This window comes from Citrus clementina, unplaced genomic scaffold (genome assembly GCF_000493195.1).
Source record: "Citrus clementina cultivar Clemenules unplaced genomic scaffold, Citrus_clementina_v1.0 scaffold_7, whole genome shotgun sequence".
NCBI lineage: Eukaryota > Viridiplantae > Streptophyta > Magnoliopsida > Sapindales > Rutaceae > Citrus > Citrus x clementina.
The window spans coordinates 10020046-10040286 of record NW_006262075.1 but is presented as its reverse complement, the minus strand read 5'-3'; the positions used below and the strand labels follow the sequence as shown (position 1 = coordinate 10040286).

The 20241-nt window shown below is 32.8% G+C and overlaps 1 protein-coding gene across 1 annotated transcript; it reads left to right on the top strand.

The window, feature by feature from the left end:
* The first annotated feature begins 1623 nt into the window (after positions 1 to 1623).
* LOC18036297 (wall-associated receptor kinase-like 10) lies at positions 1624 to 4808 on the top strand. Its single transcript, XM_024180732.1, has 3 exons — positions 1624 to 2502; positions 2593 to 2760; positions 3598 to 4808. Exons 1-3 carry the CDS (start codon positions 1668 to 1670, stop codon positions 4806 to 4808), a joined length of 2214 nt encoding a protein of 737 aa, XP_024036500.1. The 5' UTR covers positions 1624 to 1667.
* Positions 4809 to 20241: the final 15433 nt, after the last annotated feature.

Below are 20241 nucleotides of genomic sequence, written 5' to 3'. Positions count from 1 at the left end.
CCGGTTGTGATGAAAGGAGGCATCTTGCACCTAAGAAGTTCCTACGTCCCAAAAATCTTATTTTTTGTCAGATTTGTCTAAATTACAATTATTGTGACGTCTAATCATGTAAAATAATGTAAAAATAAGTTATTAATTAGTTTTTTTTTTAAAGATTGCACTGTCTTAAAATAAGTAAAAATAATCACGTATAATCATGTAAAATAATGTAAAAATAAGTCTCCCATTGATCAACTTCGCTTGAAAATTAATCAAATCTGACGACGGCAAATTGACCATGATCTTACAAACCCCTAACTTATTTCAGTAGAGCTAGTTACGTAGACTAAACATAACAAGCCCACTTGGCCTAAGTTTAGGATCTCTTTAACCCCAGATTATACACTAAACAATGAATACATTTTCTCGAACAGCAAGAAACCAAATCCAAGAGAATCTATTTTTTAACCACATTGATTTTTCAGTCCATGGTAAATGGCAAGACTATGAGCAAGGCAAGGCCGAAATCAAGCTTCCATACATTGAACCTCTGGCTTACTATTCCGATTTAATTATGAAAGTCGGGCCATGTACATATCCAAAGACTTTTTTCAGCTAATTCTCTAACTTATATATTAATGGTTCTGTCAATACCAATAATCATATTCCAAGTCTGTAATAATGCTCTCGGTCTCTTCTTTCGAATTCTAACATTACCAATAATCATATTCCAAGTTAGTAATAATGCTCTCGGTCTCTTCTTTTGAATTCTAACATTAAATAAAAATGGTAAAAAAAAAAAAGTGAAGTCAAAATTGCATTAAGGATATTGAAAGATAAAAGTTGTAATTTTATGCTAATTGAAGGCTGTAGTTCTGGAGAGGGCTATGCCGACACCAAGAGAGTTGTGTCTATTTATAATTTACTTTCATTTATGCAATGTGGGGAGTTGGAATCTTCCCCTCATGAAAAAAAAATGAAATTGAATAGCTAACTACCTTGTCACTCGCGTGATGGATAATGTATTATTATTATTCTTCATTACTTGAGATTTTTAGGAAATTAGCAAGAGAACATCTAATTTGATTGTTGAACCAAACAATGAACTCTCTTGAACATTTATGCAAAGGTTACCTGAACTTTCTAAAAAATTGTTGAACCAAACAATGACAATACAAATGAGCATTCTGCAGGTAGCAGAGATTGAAGACGATCATTGATTGACAGTCGTTTTTGTCCCTTTGGATTAAATAAATAAATAAATTAGTTTTTATCCTCGGCAATTTTGATCAAGTAATTAATAGATTGATGTGAAATAAATATAATGGAATAAATAATAATTGGAGAAAAAATTTAACAGATAAAAAAAATAAATATTATGGGGTCCTTTAATCGCATCCCATGACGCTCAATTAAATGACTTTAACAATGTCTCTTCTATCTTTATTGAACAATGTGACAAAATAAATATAATTGAAATAATAATTGGATAAAAGACCTAACAAATAAAAGGAGAAAGACTAAAAGGGCCAATGAGGTTGAAGTCAATCGAAATTGCTTATACTTTCTTGGTGCTGAAATAAATATATAAATGGAGGTTGAAGAAAATACGGGAGAAGAGTTAACACTCCTTAGATTCGCAAAATAAAAGAAAGAGGAATTTATAAAGTTTGAGTGGTAATACTAATATGGCTGTTGATAATGGTTTGGTTTTGTTGCATATCATTATGTTACTCTGCACGGTCGAAGCAGCAGCGGAGGCATTAGCGTGTCCAGATCGATGCGGGGATGTCGAGATCCAATACCCTTTCGGAATCGGAGCAGGGTGCTACTTTGATGAGAGCTTTGAAGTAGTCTGTGATAACTCTTCCGGCACTCCAAAAGCTATTCTTCAAAGAATCGGCCAAGAAATTTCCTCATATGTATCTTACGGCAGCAGATTTCCCTATATCTTGGTCAATATTTCTGCAATTTCCTTGAATGCTAAAGGCATTAACCTGAAAGGCACTCCATTTTCCTTTTCACAAAGGAAAAATAAGTTCCTGGCCATAGGTTGTGACAACTATGCCAGCAACCAGCAGAATGATTCAATTTCAAGTAATTCAACTATCACTGATGCTGGCGGTGGGTGCATATCTATTTGTACATGCAATCCTTCTGGAGATAGTGGCTGCTGTGATGTGTTATGTAACATTCCTCAAAATAGTAGTACTAAAGTTCTCGATGCGAATACAGCGTACGTTTATTCTCAAAGTATTCCACAGGGATGCACCTCTTTTTCTCTGGTTTACCCATATTGGACTTTCTTCAACTATCTGGAAACTCCCAGTGGTTTGAAGGATGAAAAAAAGATTCCTGCCCTGTTGGAGTGGGGAAAATATAAAGGCGACTGTTATGAAGGTTATAATTCACAAACTAAAGTGTGTAACAAGGACGATCGTTGTTTAATACAATTAAGCTCAGGTCATTTCTGTCGTTGTGATTACAGCAGAAGTAGCGGCTACCAAGACGACTTATGTGAAGGTACAGACTTAAACCCTTTTGGACATGAGTGCAGACAGAATTTCTTGGCGCAGTTGAATTTGATCTTCCATTTTCTTTGGCTTTGTGTAGGTTACTTGATCTGCAATACCACAAGCGGACACAATTGCTCCAAATGTCCTGATGGTTATTATTATGACCCGGTTTTCGATGAGTCTGTCCAAGAACCGGGATGCTCCCCAACGAGAACTAGGGATTCATTTCTCCGCAAAAAAACTCGGGTCAAATATGTTGTTATAGGTATATATTTCTACCCCTGTTATTTAAGAAAATTTCCCAACTTGACTAAAAATAATTAAAATAGAACATTAATCTGGCAGAATCAGCACCCGAATTCGTTTTCTAATATGACTTATGCACGTGAACTTTTATAAATATTTCTTGTATATTGCTAACCAAACAATAAGACGGTGGATTCAATCTTTTGCCACTTTCTTATAGAAAACCGACTAAAAATGATAGTATCAAAATGAAAATTATACTAGAAATTACACACTGTTAGGATTTTTTATTATTTATATAAAAGAGATATAAAGTCTAGTACGGTAGAGTCATGATACAATCACAAATATTTTTATACACAAAAAATACTGAAGGATCTCATGGTTAATTTTTATGTTTTATATTTTTAATCAACCAATCATATCTTGTCACCTCAGTTTGTACAATGTTACATTATTTATAAAGTGTTTGTGGCTCTATAATTATTCTATGAGATATTTTTCTCCCTTAGAACTTGTTCACATTTTATCCACGGTGTTAAAATACAACAACAGAATAAATACACTGCTAGAAGATAAATGCGACATTTTCCCAAACAATTGTTTATCTACGAGTTTTGCAAATTAAAACTAGTTAAATATTTATCTATAAAAAATGTGATTTACATTTCAACAATGTTTTTTTCCTAATCACTGTTTGAACATCAAGGATGAAATGGGGTAGTGTGTGGATTTAAACGTAGCGAAATAAATTTGAAGAGGGACCACTTTCCCCAGATTATATTTGGAAACATTTCTTCTTTTATCATTTTCTGCTTTGTCATTTCGATACTAAGATTGTCTATGAGTGGTGCAGGTTGCACTAGTGGTGGGCTTGGAATGTTTCTACTCATTGGAGCATGGTGGCTGCTCAAGTTTGTCAAAAGAAGAAGGGAAATCAAGCTCAAGCAAAAATTCTTCAAGAGGAATGGGGGCTTATTACTGAAACAAGAGTTGGCTTCCACTGACGGTACTGTTGAGAAAACAAAATTGTTCACTTCGAAGGAATTGGAAAAAGCCACCGATTACTTCAACTTGAATCGAATCCTTGGTCAAGGAGGTCAAGGTACTGTCTACAAAGGAATGTTAGCAGATGGAAAAATTGTGGCTGTTAAAAAGTCTAAAGTAATTGATGAGAGTAAGGTGGAGGAATTTATCAATGAGGTGGTTATTTTATCTCAAATTAACCACAGAAATGTTGTTAAGCTGCTAGGTTGTTGCCTGGAGACAGAAGTTCCTTTATTAGTGTATGAGTTCATTCCCAACGGAACTCTCTTTCAATACATACACGATCAAAATGAGGATTTTCCAATCACTTGGGAAATGCGATTGCGAATTGCCATCGAAATTTCAGGTGCTCTATCCTATCTGCATTCGGCTGCTTCTATACCTATTTATCATCGAGACATTAAGTCTACAAATATACTTTTGGATGATAAATATCGTGCCAAAGTTTCAGATTTTGGGGCTTCAAGGTCTATGGCAGTTGATCAAACACATATGACTACTCAAGTCCACGGCACCGTTGGATACCTAGATCCTGAGTATTTTCGATCGAGTCAATTTACTGATAAAAGTGACGTTTATAGCTTTGGAGTAGTTCTTGCTGAGCTCTTGACTGGGGAAAAACCAATTCGTTTTACCACCTTGGAAGAAGACAAAAGTTTAGCAGCATATTTTCTATGTGCAATGAAAGAGGAAAGATTATTTGAAATCCTTGGTGCTCAAGTCATGAAAGAGGGTGGCGAGGATGAGATAATAACAGTTGCTAAACTTACAAAGAGATGCTTGAACCTTAATGGGAAAAAGAGGCCTACAATGAGAGAAGTGGCAAGTGAATTAGCAGGAATTAAGGCAGGGAATGGAGCTTCAAATGTAATGGAAGAAGGTCTTGAAGAGATTGATTGTGCTCTTGGTGACATACATATAGGTGCAAATTCTGAAACTGATGGATCCATTGACGAATCCTTTTTGGATAGTGTTACTGTTTCAGTGGATGTTGATCCGCTAATTTCAAACAATTGGTGAAGGGATTTGATACTATGCACCTAATATTTCAAGTTTTATGTTTGAAATTTTAAATCTTGTATTGAGAACTTTCAGATTTTGTGTTTGTGACTCTGATTTTATGTGCATATATGTTAGTGAACTCAATGTAGGAGGCCTCTAAGTGTGTTTATAAGTTTCCAATTTCCATGTCAATGACTGTAACATTAATTTAGTGGATGTATGTTGGTCATGCCCGATAATTATGAAATAAATTGAAGTATATTTTCCATATGTTTCTTGAATTATGCATTTAAAAAATAAAATTGTGAGACTTCCAGAATATATTCTAGTTATTGTATCCTTCAAATTTTTTTTTCTTCGGAAGCCATATGCTCATAAATAGTTAAAAAGAAAAATCTCTACATTATAGTATTTACCTGGTCTAAGATCCTGGATAATTTCTACTGTATATAAACATATTTAAACAAGTTTTCCAAGTAATTTTGATCTTCTTTTATAAATTGAGTGTCTCAACATCGTTAGATAAATGAAAAGCGCCTGTCTAGGAACCAAAAATCTTACTCAAGTGGCAAGAATGCACGGTCTTAAACCGGCCAGCATCAAGCCTCTTATTGATCAACCCCGTTTGAAAATTATTCATATCAGACGCTGGAAAATTTAGCTCTATCTCATCAACTTTGCACCGAAACAAAAAATAATATGCGAGAACTTGAATGAATGCTCACGAACTTGGTGATGGCTCCAGAAGCCTACAACTTATATAGCTCGGCAGATAGGATTAAGCTTCAATAATTTGGGTTTCGATGCGGAGAATGACGAAGCAGAAAATGATAAAAGAACAAAACTTTTAAATAGATAACATGTTATTGATAAAAAGTTATCTATACTATGCTCTAAATCCTTTTATTTGTTTATTTTTTTTAAGAACCTTTTCCGTTAATCAGTGGTTTGTTTTGACGGCCAAAACGTATTTCATCCACTGTCCATTAACGGTCAAGTAAACACATAATTTCATGTTCATTTATTAGCCATGAAAGCTACGGAAGCCAGTTAGTTAGGTTGAAGTTGGACGAAAGTTCCCGACATGTTCGTTAGGTAGCCATGAAAGCCAACGTGTTTCATCTTATCGACAGATCTTTGTCTTACTTGTGGACGTCAATCCACAAGTCCACACCCTTATATTCCACTCCCGCCAGCGCATAACACACGTCCTCCATTACAGTCAACTTGCGCGGCAACTTTCGTCTGTTGAAAATTCAAGTTACACAGACAAGATTCCTATTTCCACTTTCCAGTGCGAAATCTTTCCATCCGACAAAAGTGAATAAAATGCACAGTTTCGTCAACATTAAATGAATGTAACTCGCTGATTTTTATTTGCTCTTTGCTCTAGAGAAAAGATCAAAAGGAGTCAAAAAGATACAACAAATTAAAGTACACTTTTGCATAGTCTTCCGAATCAGAAATGAATTCAGAAACGTGAGCGTTCATGAAATTTGTATGTAGAGTTCTCTTGTTTCTTTGAATTTTTACCCATTTATTGAATTTCTTTTCTTCACCTACACTTTCGTTAGTTAATGGAATGAAATTTTGAGGAATTTGTTAAATATTTGATCTTGGCTAAAAGTTTGTCATTGATAAAACTCCCTCTTGATTTCAACTAGTAAATTTATGCAAAATTTATTTACAGCATTGAGCAACGTATTCTCTTTTCATTGGAGCTTTCCTAAAAAGTCCATGCAAGAACTGTATCCATTAAAAATATAATTTTATCATCCGTTTGTTTCTTAAATTTTAAAGGTATTGTTTCACACATGAAATATTAGGGGAAAAAACTACTTAATTTGAAAAGAAAATTAAAGGATAGATAGGGGTGACAATTTGGTTCAAGATGTATTATTTGATTCTATTTAAATCAAATTAAGCATGTTTAAGTTTGAAAAAATTAATTCGTTTAATAAATGGTTGAATTGGATTTAATTTACAAAATAAATTAATCGAATCTAAGTTTGAGGTCACTCATTCATTTATCATTTAGGATTCGTTTAATAAACAATTAAAAAATGAATCGAGTATGAACCTATTCATTTATTATCCATTTGATTAAATTACTTATTTACCATTAATTGTTTATGCATAAATTTAAAAATTTAGAGGATAGTTTTGTAATTATAAGTTATAATAATAAGATAAAAATAAATAATTTTTAATAAATGTATTATACAAATTGTAAATGAATCTAAATTCGATTTAATTCATTAAATTTTATAGAGTAAATGAATTAAATAAATATTCATTCAATAAACAAATCGAATTCATACCCATTGAATTAAGACTCTATTCGTTTACTATTCAATTCATTTGTTCATTTTTCAAACCCCTAGATTTGAGAATAAAGCTGTAATGGATAAAGCGCCAAAAGGAGAGATGGAGGAAAGGATGAAAAATCAGTTAAATAAAAAATAGGAGTAATCACAATAATTTAGTAGTTTAATTAGAGTATTTTAGGTATTAATGTGGGTTTATAAATTATAATTTTAGCACTTTATTTATTGAATAAGTAATATATGCATTTCATATTTAACCAAGAAACCAAACTAAAAGATAGAAAAAATAGGAACTACGAAATTCACTGCAGTAAAATATGCGTTTTATTTATTTTTTCAGTCTGATGTTCATTTGATTACTTAGATTACTGTGAGATCTCTCATCATACGTTTATTCTCGGAGCATTTCACAGGAATGCAGGTCTGTTTCTGCGGTTTACCAACCTTGGCTTTTCTCAAACTACCTGGCAACTTCAAAAGTTTTGACGAGTAGAGAAGATGTTCCTGCCCGGTTGGAGTGGGGGAAATTAATAGGTAGTTGTAATGAAAGAATATAATTCTGATACTACTAGTTGTAATTTGGACGGTGACTGTGTGGTTCAAATGGGCTCAGGTTATTTTTTGTCTTTGTCTTCATAGAAGACCATCATGTGGTGCTTACCCAGACATATGTGAAGGTACTAACTAATTCTATTGTTTTTTTTTTTTTAAGATACAGGGGGTGAGTATAGTCCAAATCGATTTTTCAGTGTCCTATTCCGCCAGGATTTGAATTTTGAGTGGCCAACCAAATAAAGCTCCTTGACTCTGACCAAGATCTGTGACACTACTCAAGTTCGAAAACTCTGAATTCACTAAGATTGGGCAAAAAATCTTGTGATAAATTTATCATTATAGGTACCCATATCATATCTTCTCTGTTTTTTTCCATCACTAAGTGTGTTTCAGATTGCTGTGCTTCCGCATAATTTTTAATTTTTTAAAGCACAATAGCTTAAGTTATTCATAAACAACCAACTCTTAACAGGAAGCTAATGCAAACCATTCAATCATACACTCGGTAGTTGTTTACAATTGATAGCCAGTGAACTCAATTCTTGGTTGTTGTAAAGTGAAATTACTGCCACCCAAAAATCAAAAAGTAGAAAGCAGACTCTCTAATAATTTATAAATCCAGTTTTGAATTAAATTACATATACAATCTACAATATTCTTGACCTTGTCCTCTGGTCGAAACTCGATAGACTTTGAAGCGCTTAAGGGTAAGATTGCATTCCTGGTGGGCTTGGAATGTTGTGTCTAGTCACTGGGGCATGGTTGCTGTTCAAGTGTGTCAAAAGAAAGAAAACCGAGCTCAAAAAAAATTCTTCAAGAAAAATGGTGGGTAATTGCTGCAACAAGAGTTTTCTTCCACCGAAGGTGATATTGACAAAACAAAATTTTTTTACTTCCAAGGAATTAGAAAAGATGACTAATAGCTTTAACATGAACCGAATCCTCGGCCAAAGAGGCCCAGGCACTACTAACCAATACTAGCAGAAGGAAAAATCATGGCTGTTAAAAATTCTAAAATGGTCGATGAGAGTAAGGCGGAGGTATTTATCAACGAGGTGGTAATTTTATCTCAAATTAACCAAAGAAATATTACTAGGTTGCGCCTTGGAGATCCAAATTCCTCTTTTAGTGTACAAGTTCATTTCCAATGGAATGCTCTTTAAATACATAATCATCATCATCAAACTGAGGAATTTCCAATCACATGGGAAATGTGGTGGCGCATTGTTGTTGAAGTTTCAATCTCTTTGTTCTATCTGCATTCAACTGCTTCCATACCTATTTATCATCGAGATATCAAGTCTAAAAGCATAATTTTGGATAATAAATATTGCGCTAAAGTTTTAGATTTAAGGGCATCGTGATCAACAACAGTTGATCAAACACACGACTACTCAAGTCCATGGCACCTTTGGATACTTGGATCATAAGTATTTTGGATTGAGTCAATTTAATGAGAAAAGTGTTGTTTATAGCTTTGGAGTAATTCTTGCTGAGCTAAAGACGAATTCGTTTTACTAACTTTGAAGAAGACAAAAGTTAGCAGCATATTATCTATGTGCAGTGAAAGAGGATCATTTGTTTGAAATCCTTGGTGGTCATTTCCTGAAGAAAGGTAGCCAAAATGAGATTGTAACAATTGCTAAACTTGCAAAACGATGCTTGAATCTTAATGGAAAAAAAGCGACCCACAATGAGAGAAGTGGCCTTGGAGTTAGCTGGAATTAGAGTATGCGATCATGGATCTTCAAATATGGTTCAAGAAACGTCTCGAAGAGATTGATTATGGGGATGATGACATTATTGCAAATTCTGAAACAAATGGATGTTTCACTGGATTTTTTTGAATGGCAGTGTCGCTGTTTCCGTAGATGATGATCCTCTACTTTCAAACACATGGTGAAGGAATTCATTACTAGTGCACGTGAAATTTCAAGTTTTATGTTTGAGTAGTAAATAATGATGAAGGCTTATTCATTCAGTGCATGTATGATTTTGTTTTCTGTTCTAGTATTTGGGACGTGGTCCTGATGAAGTTCATGTTTTAAAACTGTGGAGCCTCATGAGGCTTACACAAATCAGTTATATAAGTTGGTTGGTCGGCCTTCTGAGGTCTTATATAAATCAGTCATATGTTGGGACTTAGCTATGGTACCAGCCATACCACAGCTGCACCTAACCATTGAATCCAGCTATTTAGCCATTGGATATCTCACCATAGCTGGATCCAATGGCTAGTTGCAGCTGTTGTAACACCCCAAATTTAACACGTGCGGAGCACGTGAAAAAAGAGGTTACTCACAAATCATAATCTTTACTCATAAGTTTCAAACTGAAATAGCTCCAATTCTTATTCAAATAAATCCACATAATCAAACATTTAATACTAAATAATCCCTCCCGAGGACATAAAAACAATAACAAAAGTCTCAAACTCCAAATTACACGTTCATAATAGAAATAACTAAATAGAAACACGAGCCTATTCCTCCTCTTATTCAAATGGCAAAGGAAATGGAAAATTTCTAACTCCAAAGCTAAGCGGACCTCTCAAAAGAAACTTAATCTGCAAAAAGTAATGACGAGGGGTGAGCCGTCAACTCGGTAAGTAATGCCATTTCTAACATACTAGGCCTATCGATACAAAAATATTGCAAGCCTTATTTTGTTTAAAACGATATATCATGATAACATAACATAAATTCTTAATAATTTAAAATATCCAAAAGCATATTTACTTACGAAGTAAATCATATAATACGTATATAGAAAACAAAATGTTAGCTCTTGTCACATAGTGTCACCTATAGTCCCGGTGACCTAGCCAGAAACAGAATCAGAATATCGTGTGCACACTCAAACAGAAACCCAGTACTGGTCCAGACAGATATATCGTATATTACGATCAGAATCAGAATTAGAATAACTATGGACAATGAGCCAAAACATTAAGAATCTCATACAATCATCAATAATTGAAATCAAAAATGGGAATAAAATATTCGTATCAGATTCATAAAAGTCCATATCAATAATTTAGGCTTGCATAACATTTTAAAGATAAAATCATAAAAGGTTGTCATGTCATAAAATCATTTACATATTAAAAAGAATTTATAAAATACTTTGCTAAAAAGAATTTAGGTTTGAAAACATTTACATAAAACTAATTTTGTTATCAAAATCAATTAATCCTTTAAGTAGTATAAAAACATTTATACTTATAATAATAATATCAAAATACTTATATATATCCAGTACATTAGGAATAAAATTACTTACCTCGACAAATGAATTTGAATTAACACACCTCTAAGCTTCTAAGAGCCTCAATCACCTTCAATACCTTAAACAAATACAAGATATAGCAATTAATAACTTATTCTAAGAATCTGATTTTCTAATTCATACCCGTACAGGTCTGATTCTCAGAATTTTAACTCTTAATCTAAAACTTAGAATGATATAATATTCTATGGAACTATTCTGGACATCCATGAGTACCCCATGTACAAGAGGATCCGATATCAAAAACATTTAAAAAACTATTTACTTCTCAGCAAATTCGAAACTGTTTTCACATAATCTAAACCAAACAGAACGGGTTCCGTGATTTTTATAAAATAAAATACTAATCATAAAATTATGAAATTAAAACTGGGAATCCCAGACACATATATTAACCTACATATAAAATTTCAGAATTTTCTGAGTTCATTTGGTGGTAAAAATAGTCTTGTGAATCCGATCGCAATGCTGGAATCGCAGTTTTCCAGTGCAGTGGTTTCTATTTCGAAAATACATATAAAATTGAAAACGAAGTCGAATTTAATGAAATAAAATTTACTCAAGAAGCCCTACATGTCTAGTTTCCAAAAATATAAATTTTATAATAAAATTCGTTCAAAAAATATAGGTTTAAATTCGAGATACTCATGCTGTCCAGAATTATCCAGTGCTTAATACGTCAAGGATTGATTAACTAAACTCATAATAAATCAACACCCCAAACAACACCTAAATACATTCTAAATCTTGCATTATGATCTATAACCATCTAGAATCGCCAATATAAACCATAGATAGAGTGATTAGAAATCTGTTGAGAATATGGATAATAACTTTCCCGTCGCTTTGATTCTCTCCTAAACAAAGGTTTGAATCCTAAGATTTGGGTAGGAGCATAAAGAGCAGCAGAGAAGAAGAATAAATGTTGTGAACTTAGGGTTATGGAAGGGGAAAAAGTATGCATTTATAGGGAGTCTTAAGAAACCCTATTTAATTAGGAAAAATAACCCTTTTTCAAAATTATCTCATAAATAACCTCTATTTATAATTAGTATCCCTTTCTTAATAAGGGTTATAGGCCATCCATAATTCTTAATGAAAGCCCAATTTCCATAATTTAATATTATGGAAATTTGTGGCGTTACAGCTGTGGTATGGTACCACAGTTGCATCATAGTTGGATCCCATATGTTGGCAATTCAGGCTACTTTCTAATTATTGGATGAGAATTAGATCACTACTACACTTATAAATGAGAGGAGTGGGACAATTGGCACCCCTCAATAACTCTTATCCTTTTTTTTTTAAAGCACATGCAGCGAGAATTAAAATAACATAATCACTAATATCACCCACACGTTAATTCCATAAATGACCTTACCCATTTCTTCCCAACGAAGGCCTAAAAAATTTTTATGGAAAGATAACATGACCGCAAAATTATCCAATTTAGTGTATTATTATAGATCTTCGATCAGAAGAAAGGAACTACAGACTCTCCCATGGCGAATAAACAAGCTTTCTAAAAGAAGCTACCATGATTTGGATAACAATATAACTAATGGTGAAGTTAGAACTGCAGCTGCAATCAAGCTTTAAACCCTTTAAATTATTACATTTCTTAAGAAATAATTAAGAATTTTTTCCTTTCGTTGATAGTCGCTAAACTGATCATTGAATGATTTGTATAGATTTTAAACCTAAAAGTGCAAGTTAACACTTGTGAAACTCAACAGTCAAGTGCGTATATAGAATAGAAAAAATTTCTTTTGAACTTCCCAATAAAACTAAAACTTAAATGATTTATTTATTCTAAAGTTATTTGTATACACGATCCTCAATTTAACATTTTAAATAAAGAATTCATTGTAGGTTTGCAGCAAAAATGCAAACAAGAAGCAATGGTAACTATAAATGCAGAGTGAGAGAAAAAGAAAGAGAGAAATCTGCAGTCTCAGTTGAGAAAAGACTGGTTTTTTTGTCATTTTATTAGAGGTTAAAATTGTAAACACATAGGAGGGGTTTTGAAAGAGCTTTGAAGGTGTCCTAATAGCATCACTCAAATGAGAGACTGTGTTGGACTATTACAAAATTGGGTCACGATTGGGTCGAATGTATGAGATCATATCATATCTGGATCAAATGAATCGTGGAGATGGGCCTATTTGAGATTTTTGGGTGAATAATTGAATTTCGGCCCATCTTTTAACATAAAAAATCTGCGCTATTGCTTGTGCAAGCGTCTAGTTTCTACACTTTTGGTTCTTTCGTTCAAGGTGGCTGACCATTTTCCACTAACAAAAAATTAAAATTACATATAAAATACACGTAAACTTATGCCAACATACAAATCTAAATTATAAGGAGAGGTTTTGTTTGGTATTGAGATTAAGCAGTTGTAGTTTAAAAAAATCATAACACTAAAATATTTAGTAAATACTAGTTATTGTACTTAAAACTTAAGTTGATTTGATTTATCATTTTTACTATACACTATTAATTTTTATTTTATAACTAAAACTTCTTTCTATAATAGCAGTTGTTTTTTTCATTAGACTAAAGAAGAAGAAGATTATCAATTTTATATGATTGGTTTATTATCAATTTTATATGATTGTTTGACAAAACAAGAAGAATTCAAACCTTAAATTTCACTAGTATTAGATGTAACAATATTAATTTAAAATTATATAGATGATTAGGCTTATTTGAAATTTATTTTGTTTTTACTGAAAATATAAATTATAAGAAAAGGTATTGGGAAATTATTATCCAAGTACTCAAGTTTTTTTTTTTTTTTTTGGGTGGGGGATGTTCTAAGTAGATACTACTACAGGTATCAAATTGTAATTTTTGCATCACTTAGTTACTTTTTAGGTGTAAACTTTATAAGGGTTTTTTTTTTTAACCCCAAAACAAAAATTCAAACGGGGTTGATCTTAACATGAGCTTTTAACAATAACTCGACTTAAGGCACAAACACATATTCGCAATTCATTCAATAAAGATCAAAAGAGTAAAAAAGAAACAACAAAGTAAATAAAATCGGACAAATAAAACGAGTAGCGATACTTATTATAATAATTAAGATGAAGATTGAGGTGGAGTCTTGGGTAAGTTTGTACAAGTCTGCTTCATGTTCCAATTAATTGAAAATGAATTCGGTGAACCATGTTTACAGAGAGGCAAATTTTGCTGCAGACACAATTGCAATTATGCTTCCGACCTTTCAATTGGCCTTCACAATCTGAGTAGTCCCCTGGTTTCTGACATTCCTTTTCTTCTTCATGATATGTATGGGGTGGCTCACCCCCGAATAGTGTCCTTGTAGCTCTTTTAACAGAGTCCATATTGAATTAAAAAAAAATGAATTCGGGCACGTGAGGTGTCATGAAATTATTATTATTATTTTTTTCAATTTGATGCATGTACGACCATAAACGTTTTGGACCTAACCCACTAACTTTTAGTTATTTGTCCCTTTGACTAATATTTGAACAATAAAAAAGTTAGAAAGATAGAAATTGTGTTACCGTTTGTATCACAGTAATTTTGTAGCGTACCAAAATAATTAGGCTTGACAATTTCGCCCGACCCTATTTTTGGTTCGATTGACCCGACCCTAATTTTTAGGCCTTTGACCCGAATTTTTGAGGTTAGAGTCGGGTTACAGTCAAACTTTTAAGGCCCAAAAAAATTTCGGGTCAGGGTCGGGCTTAAAGCCGACCCAACCTGACCCTATTAAAAAAAAACTAAATTGTGTGTTTTTATGAATTATGAGTTTTTATTTGTATAAGACATGAGTTTTTTTATTTTTATAAGACATTTTTTTTAATGTTGGGTTGTGGAACTAAATTGTGTGTTTTTATTTGTATAAGACATGAGTTTTTTTATTTTTTATTTTTTATTTTTTATGTTGGGTTGTTAAATTGAATTGTGTATGGCTAAAATGGTTGTGGAATTACATTGTGTGTTTTTCATGTTGGATTTTGAAATTGATTTGTGTGTGGGGTTGAAATAGTTGTGGAAAGTGGAATTGAATTGTGTTTGAAATGGTTGAGGAATTGCAGAATTGGTTCAAATGGCGGTGGAAAATAGGAGGGTTAACTATTTCAGTAGGGTCGGGTTGGGACCGACTCGATGTTGACCCGATTTGGGTCGGGCTAGGCCTGACCCTAACTAAATAGTGTTCGGGTTTTTTTAGGGTTGGGTTTCAATTTTTTTTTTATCGGGTCGGGTAAGGCTTGGCCAAGCCCGAGCCCAACCCGACCTTTTGCCATTCTTAAAAATAACAACTTATTCATGCATAATGCTTTCGTTTCTGTCCATGCAATGTCATCGTCATCTTGTATTCTTATTATTCAAATATCATTTTTCTATTTTAAGTCAGAAGTTGGCTACCTCCCCATTTGGCCTTATAACAGTTTGGTGCCATAAAAATTAAAATATAATATTTTAATCTCGATTATTAGTTAGCAGTTGATTTCAAAAGTTTGACTCTCTGTTGACTTTTGAAAAGACAATATTTCCTTCTAACCGCAAGATCACGTGGTCAAATTCTTAATGGCCATTTTTATCAACATTTGTTTATCATTGGTGAGCCACCAAAAATTTTAAATTATCATTTGTCAATTGAGAGGTGTGGATAGTGAGAAAGTGGGCATAGACGCGAAGTGCTTTTCTTGCACTTTAAAGCATTGCAAAGACTTTCCAGGAACTGAAATATATGTTTCAAATTGAGGTTAACGAAAATGGAAGAACATTTAATTAATACACTATTATTTTTGCAAAATAAAAGTTAAGTGAATATAGTGATCGTGGCTCTTGATTGTAGCCCTATTTTGTTGCAGATCATGTTGTTAATCTAGACAATCAAACATAGGTGCCTCTCTATTTGTACATGTGATCCTACTGTGATTTCTCATGTAACATTCTTCAAAATAATGAAATATACAGTGTGCTAAACGCACCCTAAATGCTTCAGGTTGCATTATTGTGGGCTTGGAATGTTGTTACTAGTGACAAAAACATTGTGGTTGTGAAAATTTGTGAAAAGAAGAAGGGAAATCAAACTCAACTAAAAAGTTCTTTAAGAGAAATGATGGTTTGTTAGTGTAACTATAGTTGTCTTCCAGTAAAGGTAATATTGCGAAGACAAAATTATTTACTTCTAAAGAATCAGAAAATGCCACTGATAACTTCAACATGAATCGAATCATTGGTCAAAGAGGTCAAGGAATTGTTTATAAAGAAATGTTGTTTGATGGAAAAATCATGGCTGTTAAAAAGTCTAAAATCATACATAAGAGTAAAGTTGAGGATTTCATCAATGAGATGGTTGTTTTATCTCAAATTAACCATAGAAATATTGTCAGATTGTTTGAAAATTGAAGTTCCTCTTTCATTCTACAAGCATAGTCCTAATAGAACTTTCTTTCAATATATACATGATTAAAATGAAGAGTTTGCAATCATATGGAAAATGTGGTTACACATTGCTATAGATGTTTCAGGTGTTGTATCTGATTTGTATTCGGTTGTTTCAAATACATATTTATCATTAAGATATCAAGTTTGCAAACATACTTTTTGATGATAAATATCAAGCTAAAGTTTTGGATTTTGGGCATTAAGATAAATGGCAGTTGATCAAAACTACTCAAGGCCAAGGCATCTTCAGGTATTTAGATCCTGAATAGTTTTGGTTGAGTTATTTTATAGAGAAAAGTGATGCTTATAGTTTTGGAGTAATTTTTGCTGAGCTCTTAATTGGAGAAAGACCTATTTAGTTGTAGTTGTTACACATTGCTGTAGATGTTTTAGGTGTTATATCTTCTTTACATTCGGCTACTTCCATACCCATTCATCATTAAGATATCAAATTTACAAACATATTTTTTGAAGATAAATATCAAGCCAAAGTTTTGGATTTTAGGCATCAAGATAAATGGCAGTTAATTAAACACATATGACTACTAAAAAGCCCAAGGCGCCTTCAAATACTTAGATCCCGAATAGTTTTGGTTTAGTTATTTTACGAAGGAAGGTGATGTTTAGTTTTGGAGTAGTTCTTGTTGAGTTCTTAAAGGAAAAAATACTTATTCTTTTGACTAATAACAAAAAGATAAAAGCTTAGCAGAATATTTTGTACATGCAATAAAAGAAGGTTATTTATTTGAGATCTTTAATGGTCATGTTTCGAATGAGGGTGGCAAAGATGAATTTTTGGTAGTTGTTAAACTCACAAAAAGATGCTTGAATCATAATGGGAAAAAGAGACCAAAAATGAGAGAAGTGGCCATAGAGTTAGCAAGAATTAGAGGATACAATAATGGGGCTTCAAATATTGTTCAAGAAAGTCTTTAAGAGATAAATTGTGTTGAGGCTGACATAGATGAAAATGATAAATAGACGAATCCTTTAGATCTTTTTCAAATTGCATCACTCTTTCAATATATCTTGATTTCTCAATTTCGAATAAATGGTCAAGGGATTCACTACTATATATCCACCTAAAATTCAAGTTTTACGTTTTTAATTTTTAAACTTGTTGTGAGAAGTGTTAGATTTTATGTTAATGATTGCGATTTTACATGGATGTATAATAGTCAAACTCAGTGTAGGAGGTCTATAAGTATGTTTTTAAGGTTCAATCTTCAATATAGTGATTGTGACATTCATTTAATAGATGGGCGTTGGTCATTCCCAATGGTTATGAAAAAAATTATTTTTTCATATATTTTTAAATTATATTTCAAAAAATTCTACTTTGATATACTTCGACATGTATATTATTGATGGCCTGCAGGCCATATGCTAACTCTTCACTATACTTATTGCAAGCTTTTTCACATGCCGTACTTTAGTCTATTTCTAACTAGGTCATGGTTTTAATGCTCATTATACCCACATGCTCTACCAAAAGGTGCTCGTGTCGTGCCTGTGCTCATGTTGTGCTCATATTATTATGTGGGTAAGCTATTATTAAATGGTTCATGACTAGCTAAGCTTTTATGTTAAACTTTTTATAATATTATGCTTAGAGTTACATATAGAATGATATGCAATTAAATCTTAACTATATTATGCTATACATTTACACGTGACAATAAATTATAAATCTTGAACTAAAATGTATTTTTGTAGCAATACTTGTCTTGGTGAATGATATAAAAAAAAGTAATATTTTCGTTCTTAAGTGCTATAGGTTGCACTATTGGTATGCTTAGAATGTTGTTACTAGTGATAGAAGGATTGTGACTATACAAGTTTGTGGAAAGAAGAAGGGAAATCAACCTTAAGAAAAAACTCATAAAGAGAAATGGTATGTTATGACTACAAGGAGTTGTCATCCAGTAAAGGTAGTTAGAAAAGGCCACTAATAACTTTAACATGAATTGAGTCCATAGTCTAGGAAGCCAAGAAACTGTCTACAAAAGAATGTTGAGGATGAAAAACTCGTGGCCTTTAAAATGTCTAAAATAATATATGACAATAAAGTTAAGGAATTATTTTTAAAAGGTAGTTATTTTTATCTCAAATTAACCACAGAAATGATGTCAAGTTGCTTGGAGACTCGAGTTCCTTTTTTAGTCCACAAGGTTATTCCTAATACGTTTGATCAAATTAAAAAGCTTTCAATCTCATGGGAAATGCAGTTGCACATTGCTGTAAATATTTTGGTGTTGTATCCTATCTGCATTAGGTTGCTTTCATACCCATTTATCATCGAGATATCAAATCTATAAACATATTTTTAGATGATATATATCCAGCTAAAGTTTTAGCTTTTGAGGGCATCAAGATCAATGACAGTTGATCAAACATGTATGACCACTCAAGTTCAAGGCACCTTTGAAAACTTAGATCCTAAATATTTTCAATCGAGTCATTTTACAGATAAAAGTGTTGTTTATAGTTTTAAAGTAATTCTTGTTGAGCACTTAACGAGAGAAAGACTTATTTGTTCGACTGATTACATTAATATACATTAGTGTGCATACTATTAATTGTTCATGGGTTGCATGCTAGTTTATCACTGAGCTTATTGTAAGCCTTTTCACACATAGTGCTTTAGTCCATTTCTGATTGAGTCATGCTTTTAAGGCTCATTATAACCATGTGTTTCACCAAAAACATGCTCGTGCTGTGGTTGTGCTCCCGTAATCAGAGGTTAATTTCGTGCACACGGGTCTGCTTAGCAAAAGTCCGCCTCGACGTGGAGTGCGCTTAAAAGCGGAATGTACTTAGTTACAAATGGCGAGATGCACTTAGAAATGGGCCACCAATACAACAAGCCAACGTGGTGCACTTAGTGACCATCCAAGCCCGACCCAAGATCTAGAATTCTCTATAATTGTAAATAAGCTAGAAGTTTTTAAGACTTTTCACTTAGACCCCTAGATATTTATGCAACTTGTATGGAACTCTCTAGATTTAGCACTCCAACACTTATAAATAGGGGCAAGTCCCCTCATTTGCCCATCAACCACACCACACACACACACACTCAAGCACACATACAAGCTCTCTAGCTCTCTTGTAAAGCTCTCTTGTAAAGCTCTCTTGGTATTTATTCCTTGTGTGTAATAAAATCTATTTTGGCCACATTGTTATAAGTCTCTCTAGCATTTTCCGTAAGCATTCTTGCTTCGCTAGGTTGAGAAGTGGTCTAGGCTTACTTAATGACTTGTGTGCTAGAAGTCGTCTAAGTGCCGCACGGGTTGCTGCGCAACGAAACTCATCCTGTAACAATAAGCTACCTATGGCAAGTTAAACTTTGTGTTAAGCTTTTCACAGTATTATGCTTAGTAGTTGCATATTGAATATAAAATAATATGTAATTAAATCTTAATTTTGTTATGCTATATATTTACACATGGTAATAAATTACAAAATTCTGACTTGACCCATGAAATAAATAAATTTAATTAAAGTTCATTTTTTTAGCAATACTCGACTTGATGAATGATCTTGACAAGAAGTGATATTTTCCTTCTTAAATGCTACATATTATAGTTACTAGTGATAGAAGCATCGTCATTACACAAGTTTGTAAAAAGAAGAAAGGAAATCAAGCTTAAGTAAATGGAATCGAGGCCGTTAAAAAGTCTAAAATAATATATAAGAGTAAAGTTGAGGGATTCATCAATGAGGCAATTATTTTATCTCAAATTGACAACAAAAATGTTCTCAAGTTGCCTGGAGACTAAAGCTTCTCTTTTGATCTATGGCTTTATTCCTAATGGAATTGTCTTTCAATGCATACATGATTAAAATGA

What these genes read in the sequence shown, in the direction of transcription:
- LOC18036297 (XM_024180732.1), top strand. Translation starts at nt 1,668, where the DNA reads ATGGCTGTTGATAATGGTTTGGTTTTGTTGCATATCATTATGTTACTC. An exon ending in CCAAGACGACTTATGTGAAG is followed by an intron (nt 2,503 to 2,592) that starts GTACAGACTTAA and finishes GGCTTTGTGTAG; the next exon opens with GTTACTTGATCTGCAATACC. An exon ending in GGTCAAATATGTTGTTATAG is followed by an intron (nt 2,761 to 3,597) that starts GTATATATTTCT and finishes TGAGTGGTGCAG; the next exon opens with GTTGCACTAGTGGTGGGCTT.